The 12,467-nt window shown below is 44.6% G+C and overlaps 1 protein-coding gene across 1 annotated transcript; it reads left to right on the top strand.

The window, feature by feature from the left end:
* The first annotated feature begins 283 nt into the window (after nucleotides 1-283).
* F3 (coagulation factor III, tissue factor) lies at nucleotides 284-10,047 on the top strand. The gene is made up of 6 exons (XM_027395628.2): nucleotides 284-552; nucleotides 1,744-1,849; nucleotides 6,235-6,422; nucleotides 8,147-8,325; nucleotides 9,057-9,216; nucleotides 9,689-10,047. The coding sequence occupies exons 1-6, from the start codon at nucleotides 465-467 to the stop codon at nucleotides 9,823-9,825; spliced, it is 858 nt and encodes a 285-aa protein (XP_027251429.1). The 5' UTR covers nucleotides 284-464; the 3' UTR covers nucleotides 9,826-10,047.
* Nucleotides 10,048-12,467: the final 2,420 nt, after the last annotated feature.

Raw genomic sequence — 12,467 nt, 5'->3', positions numbered from 1 at the left:
TCAGGTCTCTCCAACACGACTCCTTTCTCCCTGGCAGGCCACCCAGGCTGGTCATCCAGGGATCGGCCCGGCAGCCTGGGACTCCGTAGCACCTGGATCCGCCTGCGCCGAAGGGGCAGCTCGGTGCTCGGCGGCATTGTTGAATCACTGGTGAGTCACCCCTTTCGGGGTCTCGGAGTTTCCTATGGGAGGAGGCGGGGCAGGGGTGTGGATTGCCCGGGAGCCGCCCACCGCCTAGGCGAGTGACCCGGGCTGGGGGGCGGGGAGTCGCGGGCCTCGGCGGAGGCGGCGCGGGGTGGAGAGGCGCCGGTGGCCGCGCGGTCCTTTATAACGCGCGCCGCGCGGACCCCGGCAGCCTGGGTGCAGTCGCTACCCATCACCCGCTCCCTCCGATCGCTTCCCTAGCATAGCCTCTGAGCCGCCGCCGCCGAAGCCTTGCGACCTCCCGCCACTAGCCCTTGGTCATGGCGATCCCCGTGCGCCCGCGCCTCCTGGCGGCCCTCGCGCCCACCTTTCTAGGCTGCCTCCTTGTCCAGGTGGCCCCGGCTGCAGGTGAGTGGCACTAGTTATGGGGAGCCCGGGGCGCACGGGAGAAACGGGACGAACCTGAGTGGCTGGAGGCTGCTGTGGTTCCTTGGGGGACCCTAAGGTGTGCCGCCACACCTGTGGACTCCGCTGGGCTTGTCCTGAGGGTTTGAATGAACGCAAGGCGTGGGGGTAGTTGATGCCGGACTCCGGCTTCTGTCGCCTGCGGTTGGAGATGCCTGCTCTGTGCGTCTACCGTGGTTGCACAATGATCTGAGTTTCCCGCTTTACTTTGGGAAAAGAGCTTCCTAAGAAGTTGCTTCTCTGAAGGTGGCGGGCGCGTGGGTCCGCCTCTGTCCAAGTCGGCGTGCTTTCTGTGGCTTGCATTTATCTTTGACAAGGTGAGCGCCTTCCCGTAATAAATAGCTGTTTTTGCGGCCTTTGGTTTAGATCTGATAAATTCAGGCAATACGGAGTGCATACCCCCCACATCTGCCCAATGTTTGGGGGTGAGACAGAGGCTGAAACCCGAGGACTTGCAAAAAGAAAGAAAGAAAGAAAGAAAGAAAGAAAGAAAGAAAGAAAGAAAGAAAGAAAGAAAGAAAGAAAGAAAGAAAAAAGAAAAAAGAAAAAAGACATCAATAACAGAGTATTTTAATGGAATGGCATCCCACCATGTGACAGGTGCCACGTGGGCTGCCTGTCCACCTTGCTCTCCGCGGGAGTTTCAGTGTAGAGCTATTTTAGATTACAGTGGGAAGGGTCAAGTTTGGCTTTTGTCGTTTATGTGCATTCCTGACTCGTCTCACGTGTGTGGGATGCGCCCTTCTTCGAACTTCTTCAAACCCTTCCTCGCTGCCTCTGCTTTGAGCCTGGCTGCATTAGAAGGGTCTGGGACTCTCTGGCATGTGAGCGGACCTTGGGCCCTCCTTCCATGTCGTTATAAAGTGAGCTTTCCCTTGAGTCGTTTAAACAAGGACTTTAGGGTCTTTAGTCATTTCCATAGACTGCCATGTGGATGTTGCCTGGAGCATGATATGGATCTAGAGGAAAAAATGGACACACACACACGCGCGCGCGCGCGCTCACCCTCTCTATAAGTCAGCAACGTCTTTGGAATTGACATTTAAAATGTGCTCCTTTTGTTGACGGAAGCTGGGAGAGTGTTTAATGAACACAAACGTGCATGCAATTATAGTGCTTTTGTGTTGTTCGTAGGTACACCACAGAAAGCGTTTGATTTAACTTGGAAATCAACTAATTTCAAGACAATTTTGGAGTGGAAACCCAAACCCACCGATTATGTCTACAATGTTGAGATAAGGTAAGGTAGGTTAAAAAACGAAAAGATAATTTTTTGCTCTTCCGGTTCTTGTTCCCTAATACCGACCCTTTAAGGCTGATGTTAGGTGAGGCTATTCAGCAAGTGATAGGGTTTTCCTGGTAACTTGCTGGCCACTGTCACCTCCCATCATAGTGGAAACATCTTCATACTCTAAACTGTTATGATGGGAGCTGGGGTTGTACCCAGTTCAGTGAGTGCTTACTTAGCACTCTTAATGGCCTGGGTTAGATCCTTAGCAATGCATAGAATTGGCATGGTGTCACTCAGAAGGTAGAGGAAGTAAGATTAACGATTCGCAGTCAGTCTTAGGTGTATACAGGCCACCTTGCAATACATGGGACCCTGTACCAAATTAAGTAAATAATGAAAAACAAATAAATAAGCCGGTGTTCATTGGTGGCGCACACCTTTAATCCCAGCACTTGGAAGGCAGAAGCAGGTGGATCTCTGTGAGTTCGAAGCCAGCCTGGTCTCTAGAGCAAGTGCCAGGATAGGCTCCAAAGCTACACAGAGAAACCATGTCTCAAAAAACAAAAGAAAAAAGAAAAACAAATAAATAAAATGATATAATTTGGGGGAAATTATAGGAAAACTACTAAGTGCATATAAGCTGTAGAGGGGTGAGCCTGCTCATACAGGCATCTATACTATGCTTTGGGATCAGTGGCAGCTAATCTCCTATAAGCACCAATATACTTTCCTGGTTGCTAGCTGTCTAGACTGAGCTGCTCCTGGCCTTGTCAGGGAGAGGTAGGAGGAATTCGAGTGTCTACACTGCCCTGAAGCAGCGTTTGATTCATTCGTCTCTGGACTCTGCGAATCAAATTTTCATTGTACTCATCATGATCTTGGCATAGGCCAAATTCCCAACTCACTGTGCTGCTTAGAAAACACTGAAGGATGGATTGTCTGTATCTTTTGCTGTCTGGGGGCTGTTGGGCTCATTCATGCCGGTTCACTGATTGATAGCTCTCAGAAACAAGTAATTCAGCACTTTAAAACTAAGTATCAGGGTGTGCCACGATGTCCTTTGATAGTTTTCACATATTCTTGGCAAGTTTTTGGTTTCTGATAGGTTCTAGGAGATGTGCAAGGAACTTGAGAAACTGAGGTTGCCTGGTGTAGAAATTACTTGATGATGATGATGTAAAGAAGCAAGAGAATCACTGGCAAAAGTCAAGCACATTTTGACTCTTTGTGTTTCAGTTTCCGCTTGTGCCAAACCTTTTATAGTACTAGGATGCAACTCTTAGGTGTGGGTCTTTTGAATGACTTTCTTGTTTTTCAAAATGAACTGCGTAATAACCTTTTCCAAACCAAAAGGGGAGAGAATTTGAGTGTGAGCACGCATGCATATATGCATGCATAGCTGTGCATAAAGAAATTTCATAATCTATAATCCCCATTGTCAAATTTATCAGTTCAAAGGCTGGTGCTATAGTTCAGTGGTAGAGTTCTTTCCTACCATGTGCAAAGCCTTGGGTCCCATCCATAATCCCTGCCCCCTCTTCAATGTAATTGAGCTGGTAATGGTGATTATGAGTTCAAGGTTACATATATGTTCCAAGCCACTCAGAGCTACACAGTGAGAGCCTGACTTGAAACAAATTCAAACCTTGCCAGTTCATATTCTAACAGTTCAAAGTTATTAAAGTAGTTAATTTCCTTTATACAGACCTGACATTTATCTTAGGAAACACTTTTCTCCTAGATTTAAATATTAAATTCTGGGAGGAACTATTATCGTCTAAATACATTGTCTTAATTGGAATAACATTGGAAATATATCTTGGATTGACTTGATTTTTGAAATAGAAATCTTCATTAGCTGTTAAATTTTGGGAGTTTTTTTTTTTTTTTAAAGTGGTCGTTATTTAGATGAGTAGGGCTCTTGATCTGCAAACATCAGAGTTCAGGGCACAGCTCAGGGATGCCCAGAGACAGACCCGGGTCACCCTCCTCAGGTCCTTGCTGCTGAGCTGGCTGATCCTGGAAGCATGTCCATCAGTGAATGCCTGAGACCTGAGCTAGTCCTTACCCTTCCCAGGAGTAAGGGGATTCCAGGGGTAAGGGAATCACAGCAGTCATTCTTCTAGATGAAACTGTTGCTCTGGGAAGCCAGGGACCTACCCTGACTTGCTCCTGGTGAATGCCCGGGCTGCCTGGAACTGAGGCATGCCACATCTGCAGAAGACTCTGTCAGGCTGGTACAAGACTAGGAAGAAAGTCTTGCACATCAATATTTCTCCCGAGTCTCCTTTGTTTTCTCATCTCCTCCCTAACGAGAAAACACCTTAACCAGGGGACCCTGTTCCCCACCTATGCTGCCAAAGCTTGGCTTTGTGCTGCTGGCCCAAGAGTAGCTCTTTGGTAACAAAGCTCATTGGCTGAGTCTCCATAAGCAATTTCTCTGAAAACAGGCTCAGTGGTAGCTGGGCAGTATCAGAGGTCCCAGCCTCAGCACCATCCATGACTTGTGCCATCCAGTCCACAGTGTGTTCTGAATTCTGAAGCTGAATTTAGAAGCATTGAGAAGCATTGAGCCTCTAACTCAATTAGTGAATGTCTGTTTTCTCTTGGAACGCCTCAGAAAGCTAGGAGGGACTTTTATTTCCGAATGTGGGGAGTTTTTCACTAACCTAGAGGGACCTTGAAGACTTTTAAGTGGTTGTGCTCTTGGCAGCACCCTGCCTGGAGACCTCATTGGAGAACTGTCCTCTCCTTGACCTGTTGTCACAGGATGGTGTAGGGCCCTGTTCTATTTTTTTTTTTTTCAGAGAGCACATGTTCCTACTTGTGAGCTGGGTGGAACAAAACACTGTATCTCTCAGCTGTAGGTCCTCACCCAGACTCTATCCCCTGAGTGACTTGTTTGTCTTATTGGTGGAAAGAAACCATTAAGCCACCATGGGCTTTTGATATGGAAAAGATGTAATCAAGGTGTGTTTTGGTCATTCTGGATCCAAGCAGCCTCTCCATATTTACAATAGAAAAAAAAAGTACAAGAAGCTAAAATATTTCTATTTTAATGTTAACTTGTGACTTTGAGAATAAAGGATATATGTACCCAGGTTCAAACTCTCAGCTGGTTATATTTTTGAAGAATCCACATTTGTCCCTCTTTTGTGTGGATTTACATAAATGAATCTATACGTGACTCCCCTGCTCATTTTTGTGCCATAGTCTATATCTAGGTTGAATAATAAAGTCTATCATTATTAGATTACCTACATAATTGCATTCTGTTATGATCATCATGTATGGTTAGTCAACCACTGACTCTCCTGTATATCAGCTATTATGCTGGTCCCTTTGCACATGTTACCTCATTTGATATAATCTCTCTTAGGAGGGGCTGGATTCTTTTTAATGTGTGCAGTCATGGGAAGTGTGTATTCACCCTGAAAGGGTAGCAATCTCATACTCAGCACACGCTGAAGCCCCACTGCTTGGTAGAGAGATGAAAACATGACTCTCGGTCCAAAGAGCCCACGTGTTCAGAGCTTTCGTAGCAGCAGGGTGGGAATGAGAGAGAGAGAGAGAGAGAGAGAGATGAGTGCCTAGCAAGGTGATACGAAGATCTGGAACTTGGTTTGAGTGCTGGGGTCTGTCTGGAAGGATGGTGTGAACCACAGAGCAGTGAATCCTGCCACTCATTTGGTAGGAGTACATGGGACAAGGTGTGGTGGAGCTTGGCTAATGGTCATTTTAGTCCTTGCAAACAATTTCATTTTCAACAGAAGTTTTTCAAATTATATTCTCTTCAACGGTGCCTAACAAAAAGAAAGCTCTGTCCTCTGTCCTCGGAGGATGTTCAGACTTTGCTAAATGGGTGCACTGGTTTTCTCTGATCTTTGGGGAGGTGTGTTCTCATTCTGTAGTCACAGCTAGCATGTGGTGTAATGAGGCAAACAAACCAAGCTCTACCACTGGATACTGTGTGACTTTGAAAGTTGTTTAGTGTCTCTGACCTTCCATGCGCACATGCATTTTAAAAGGAGAGATGGCTCAGTGGTTAAGAGCACTGACTGCTCTTTCAGAGGACCTGGGTTCAATTCCCAGCACTACATGGCAGCTCACAACTGTGGGTAAACTCCAGTTCCAGGGGATATGACGCCCTCACACAGACACACATATAGGCCAAACACCAATGCACATGAAATAAAAATTAGTTAATGAAAAATGAAGAAAAAACTCTAGCAGAGCTAGCCTGTTGCTGGGTGAGCTTACATTCATGTGGCACATGCTCAGGTGGGCAATGCCTCTTCAGGTTCCCAATGGCTGCCAGTTGGTAGCGCAGAGCCATCCATGCTGGTGGACACAGACCCTAACATCCCATGTCTTTTTCTCCTTCCTTCCTTTAGCTCTGGATCTAGAGACTGGAAAATCAAATGCTTCTTAACCACAGACACCGAGTGTGACCTCACAGACGAGGTCGTGCAAGACGTGCACCTGACTTATCAGGCAAGGGTCCTATCTGTCCCAGAGAATAACACTTATTTGAAGGAACCACCATTTACAAACGCCCCGGATTTTTTACCTTACCGAGACAGTAAGTAGCTTGGTTTGTAATGCCTTCATTCTTGGTCTCGTGTGCTGTATATTCTTGTGCTTTGTGACCCCTACTGGCCATTAGATTAAACATATATCTCTATACACTGAGAGAGCTAGATAGGTATCTAATAAATAAGCCTTCCATTCTCTGCAGTTGTGGCGGGAGTTTCACAAAACGTGAACTTGTGTGCTGACCACTGTGTCATCTAATTTCCCCTCCAGGCTACTCCCAGTTCCTACCAGTAACCAGCTGGAGGTTGAACCAAGGCTAGGGCTGTGGCTTTTCCTTGGGATACACTGTCAGGATACATGTCACACATGGATTTTCTATCCCTTCAGATTAGAGGTCCTAGTTGAGGATTGTCCCCAAACAAACCCAGATCCACAGGGAAGCTTGCTTGTACCTGTAAATAGGTAATTGGTTCCTCAACCAGCTGAGCTTCATTTGCTCCTGAGATGAGCCAGTGTGCGCCAGCTCTGAGCCAGCCTCCCTCTAGCTGGGTTTGAGCGTGTGGCATACTTTCTTCCCTACCTTTGTGCCAGTGTGCTAGTCTGCCATCTAATAAGGGAATGCAAAGAATTCCTGCCAAGTAGGAGACTTTTTGGGGGTGGTGGTGGGTGTGGGACTGTGATTCAGAAGCTGACATTTCGTGAGCACACGCAGCATATTAGGGAGACTGAATGAACTCTACTACTTCTGCAAGCCCTGCTGACTCAAAGTAAAGTGTTGGATTCTTGATGTTCCTATCTGTACCCCTTTGACAGCTCTGTAACATGGATGGTGAGAAGGGTGAGGGACAATTGACCAGAATTTTATGTCTGATATCTGCTCTCATGGGCTAATTACCCAGGTGAATGTGGCCTTCTTCCTAGGGTCTCCATTGGTTGACAAGCCTCTCTCTTCAGACTCCTTTGTGTTTTTCCCCCGTATGTTTGTTTCTGCATGACACCTTCATCTCATGCAGGCTCACTGACGGTCTCATGGCCCGAGCCATGATTATCCTTTGTAGTTCTTGAGCTTTCAATAATCCAGACCAACTCCTTTTGGTACATGACAGAACATACATGCTCACACACACACACACACACACACACACACACACACACACACACACACACACTGCAAAGGGTGGGGACTTATTTGATCATCACATAACTGGAGCACATGAGGGAACTGAACCAGAAATAGCTTAAAATGGATTCCTTGGTGGACCAGGGACACTTCTTGGGCTTCCCAGCCCCTAATTTATTTTAGCTAAAATATGGACGCTTGTAAAACTGCATCATCCAGCCTGGTAGCAACCATCCACACACATGGCAACCAGACTCTAGAAATACTGCTAATACTGCCAAGATGAAACATACGCCAGTTTTTGAAAAATGCAAAATATACATGAAGTATTTATATTGATTGCATGCTAAAATGCTAGTCTACCAATGAACCTGTTAAAGTTTATTATTAAGATTAATTCCACCAGCTCCTTTTCACATTTTCTGATGGTTGTAAGGAAAGCTCTCCTATGTTTCCAGAGGATGGCATTGCTGCATGCTGTCTTGGAACTCAGCTCTAGGATCCCACCACTCCTGCTACTGGAGCTGATTCAGTACAGATGTTCTATATGAGCCATGGAGGAGTTGTCAGTTAACGACAACTCAGTGATCTTTTCTTTGTATTGATTCTAATGTCCAACAAAGATAATTTGTTTTTTTTTCCCATTCCAGCAAAACTTGGACAGCCAGTAATTAAGCATTTTAAACAAAAGGATACCCAGCTGAATGTGACGGTAGAAGACACACAAACAGCGGTCCGAAGGAACGGCACATTCCTCACCTTGCGGGAGGTTTTTGGCAAGGATTTGAGTTATAAACTTCTTTATTGGAGAGACTCAAGCTCAGGAAAGGTGAGAAATTTTTCATTCATTTTTATTCCTTGTTTTATAGAACCTTGATTCTCCACAGCCCACTTCTTTCCTAGTTCAAATATAGGGGTTTCCTAGTTCAAATATAGGAGTAGGGGTTGACATGGCGGTATGGATGACAGGTCCTCATTCTCTTGTCACTTTTGAGTTAGTTGCCTTGTGCCCTTGGGCAGGTCCTTTCAGAGATTCCAGTTTCTCAACCAAAGAGCTGGACCAGATCATCTCCAAGGCTCCTGTCCTCTCCCACATCCTCACTGGGGTTCCCAGAGGGGGAAATGACTTATTAACTAATCTCTCTCTCTCTCTCTCTCTCTCTCTCTCTCTCTCTCTCTCTCGTGAGCGCTTGTGCTACTTTGTGATGCTTGGGTTGTTATCCAGGGCCTTGTACACTAGACAAGTTCTCTATCAATGAGTTACATCCCTGGCCCCCAAATGTCCCCTCTTCAGTGGTTCTTTTTTTTCCTACAGAAAAAAAGGGGGGGCTGAACTGAGTCAGATGTACCTAAGTTGTATCTTTTCAGCCTTGGCAAAGGTATCTTTAACAGTTATCAGGAGTTACTGATTAGCCAAGTAACTTCTAGTCATCCTATGTCAATGATGTCTGCATAGATTTTGCTTAGAGCTCAGGTTTCACCCTCCCCAGTGACTAAATAAGGGGAAAGAATTCACTCTGAGTCTAGATGGAATAAGAAGAACTCTTTATCTTTTCACAGAAGCAAGCCAATACAAAAACTAATGATTTCTCCATTCTTGTGGATCAACCAGTAAGCTACTGCTTCTCTGTACAAGCTCTGATTAACTCCAGGAAAGATGACCAGCAGAGCCCACAAAGCGACACCGAGTGCTCGGACGAATGGGAGAGTATAATGGGAGGTAAGTGTCCATGGAGGATTGGCTGCCCCACAGCAGAGACAACATGTATCTCTTTGGATCAAACACCAGGGAGAAGCCACCTTAGGGTGTTTTAGGGTTTCTTTTTGAGTTCTCTTTGGGAAAATTTAGAAATGATTCCACATGGTTCCCTTAGTTAGCAAGCACTTCCCTAGGCAATTGCAATGGGTCAAATTCTATGGGGCACTGTGTATGCAATTCAGACTTAAGTACCAAGTCACAGTCTTCTCTAGCCAGGAACACGGAGTGGTTCATTTAATGCTTAACCATTGTCATTTCTCTCAAGCATATGAGGCCAGGTAAATTCTTTCTTAGTCTAAGAGTGGTAGAAAGGGTAAAAGAAATAGACTTTCGGTTGAAAAAACGAAGGATGGTGTAGTTTGGGGTCATGCCCACCTGTGAATGGGATTTGAGCCTCCAAGTTGACTTTGTATCTTTTATTTTTTATTTTCAGAAACACTCATCATTGTGGGAGCAGTGGTGTTTGTGCTCATCCTCTTTGTCATCTTCCTGTCCATATATCTGTGCAAGCACAGAAAGGGCAGAGCAGGGCAGAAAAGGAAGGAGAACTCCCCACTTCGCTCAGCATAGAGGAGAGGAAGGAGTCTGAAGCCTCTAAATCCTGCACTACCTGCAGGGCACTGTTACCAAGACCTCTAATGGGGACCAAGGATATGGAGCAGAGAGCTTGATGATCCTGGTACAGAAAGGTTCCCTTTGCGACCTGATATTCCAGCCAACACTCTGATTCCAACACTAGCATTTGTCACTTTAGAGTGTACTGAAGGGTACAGACAGGTTAACACTACAGAGTCTTTTGCACAAATGCTTTAGATTGTCTATTCTACACTCAGGAAGACACTAGGTCACCAGGGGACAGATGCCTTTCGTATAACTGGGGTGGACTTTTGGGAGAGCCTTTAAGAAGCTGATTTCATTGGCTATAGAACAGTTAAAATGGAAATTGGGTAGACTTTTCTGACAGCTGTCCTTTTGTAAAGTGGTATTTGGTTTCTTTTTTTCCCCCTTCTAGGTACTGTTGAAAGTTCAAAGAAATTGGCAAACTTTCATATTAATGTGTTAAATGCAGTATATTTCTGCATGGGGCATCTTTCTGTTATGTATTACAATTTAGCACTTTAACTACAATGGTGGGGATTAAATATTTGGTAGCCAACTCTATTTTTATAAGACTACTATACAAAAAAACTACATTGAGTTTATGACTTAAGGTACTTAAAGTGTCTATGGTTAACACTGCGTATATTTATATAAATTTTAAAGGTTTGTATATGGGATTTCTATGTATATAGCTTCTATTTGTATATATTGAGATTATTTATTTAATATACTTTTATATAAATAAAGGTGAATGGAAATTGAGACTATCACATTTATTATCTTCCATTTATCATTTACTACTTGGTATTTGCATTATGTGACTTTGCTATAGTAACACATGATCCTAAAGATCTTAGTGGCTTATAATAACATATAGTTTTCACTTACACTACATTTGTTAAGTCTTAGTAGATAATAGCTGCTTGTAGTGTCTTCTCATTGCAAGGCCCAAAACAAAGCAGAGGTCTTCATTTGGATCAGAGCAAAGGTGAACACACACACACACACACACACACACACACACACACACACAGAGAGAGAGAGAGAGAGAGAGAGAGAGAGAGAGAGAGACCAAAAACAAAACAAAACAAAACCCAGGCTGCTGCACCTTTAATGTTTAAGCCATTTTTTTAAAAAATAAGTTTTTAGTTTATGATATACATAATGATTATATATACATAAAAATGATTACATCATTTTCCTCCTTCCCTTTTCTTCCTGCAGTCCCTCCCATGTAACCTTGACCCTTGGCCCTTTATCTCATTCAAACTCATGGTCTTAAAACTACTGGTCCATAGTTTGGTTCACATGGTCAAATAAGTCATGTGACCAAACCTGACAAGACTTGACCTTCTGAGGACCACAAGTCACAAGTTGATGGGCAGATATATAATCTTACAGAGAAGGAAGAAAATGCTGTAATCTAGTACAGACTTAGAGAATTTCTTCCCATAGCCACTCACTTGCGTTGTGGATGAGCCTAAAAGAAAACTGCTTTTGATTATGTTGACAAAAGTTAGAAGGACCAAAAGCAGAGTGAGATAGATGGAACCAAGTCTCTAGATTGAGAGCTCTTTGTGGGCGACCACTGAGTATAGCTCTTGGTTTAGACCTCATTTAAGGAAACTAAGCACAAGGACTAAGCTGACTTGATGACTTCTAAAATGGAGAAATTGAGTGAGTCCTTCAGATGCAGCGAAAGTCTTTGCTGTACAGAAAGAAAATTCGAACAGGATGAGAAGATGAAGTTCTGAGCTGGCTGAACCACGACTTGCTTTGCCCACTCTCCGTGGAAGGGAGTTGCCAGTGGCCCACTTAACTTGGTAGGTTTTGTTTACCCAGTAACAAGCATACTCAGTCTGCCCCCACTGCAGGGGCTGAGGCTGCTTGCACCCGGTGCAGCTTTTGGTAGAGCAGCAAAAGCCGTGTGCAGCGAGGATTCAAATCCTCGGAGAAGGGTGCCTTTGCCCCTGTCTCGAGTTCCTGCTCACGTGTCTTGCCCAGGACAAAGAGCTCCATGTACCACGTGAAGGGCAAAGCAGGAGCTCGTGCCTGGCCCTGAGTTTCTCTGCCAGGAATAATTATAGCGTTATGTAATTCCCTTCCTTCATAATCTAAGGAATTTGAATTATCTGCAGACTGAAAGCAGGTCTGGATATAAATAAGGTGCCTAGTTGTTCACAGATCTGGTGAGGCAGCAATGCAAGGATCAGACAAGTCCACTCCAAACGTTACCTACTGCACACAGCCACATTATTGCTGACACTAAGCAGCGGCCCCTTAAATCAACACTGCCAGGGCCGCTACAGCTGAAACCAGACACCAGGACTTGCTGCCCTCTAGTGGGCAAACTGAAAGTCTCCTTTCCTGTGCTTATTGATAAAGCTTACTACTAATTACTAAACAGAACTTGAGTGTTTTCTACAGTTATCGTTTCCATCATAAATTAGTGTTCTGCATATATGTAAGAAACTAGAATTTGTGAACTCCGAAGACAGTGACATCCATCAGCTCCTAAAAGTTTGAGTACCTACCCCTTAAACAAACAATGATCTTGCTACATCAGGAAAAGCTCGTTCCTACGTGTTCTTTGTATTCCTCCAACTGCTGGC

Source organism: Cricetulus griseus (assembly GCF_003668045.3).
Source record: "Cricetulus griseus strain 17A/GY chromosome 1 unlocalized genomic scaffold, alternate assembly CriGri-PICRH-1.0 chr1_0, whole genome shotgun sequence".
Lineage (NCBI taxonomy): Eukaryota > Metazoa > Chordata > Mammalia > Rodentia > Cricetidae > Cricetulus > Cricetulus griseus.
The sequence above is the reverse complement of the archived record's forward strand: the minus strand, read 5'-3'. Positions and strand labels throughout refer to the sequence as shown.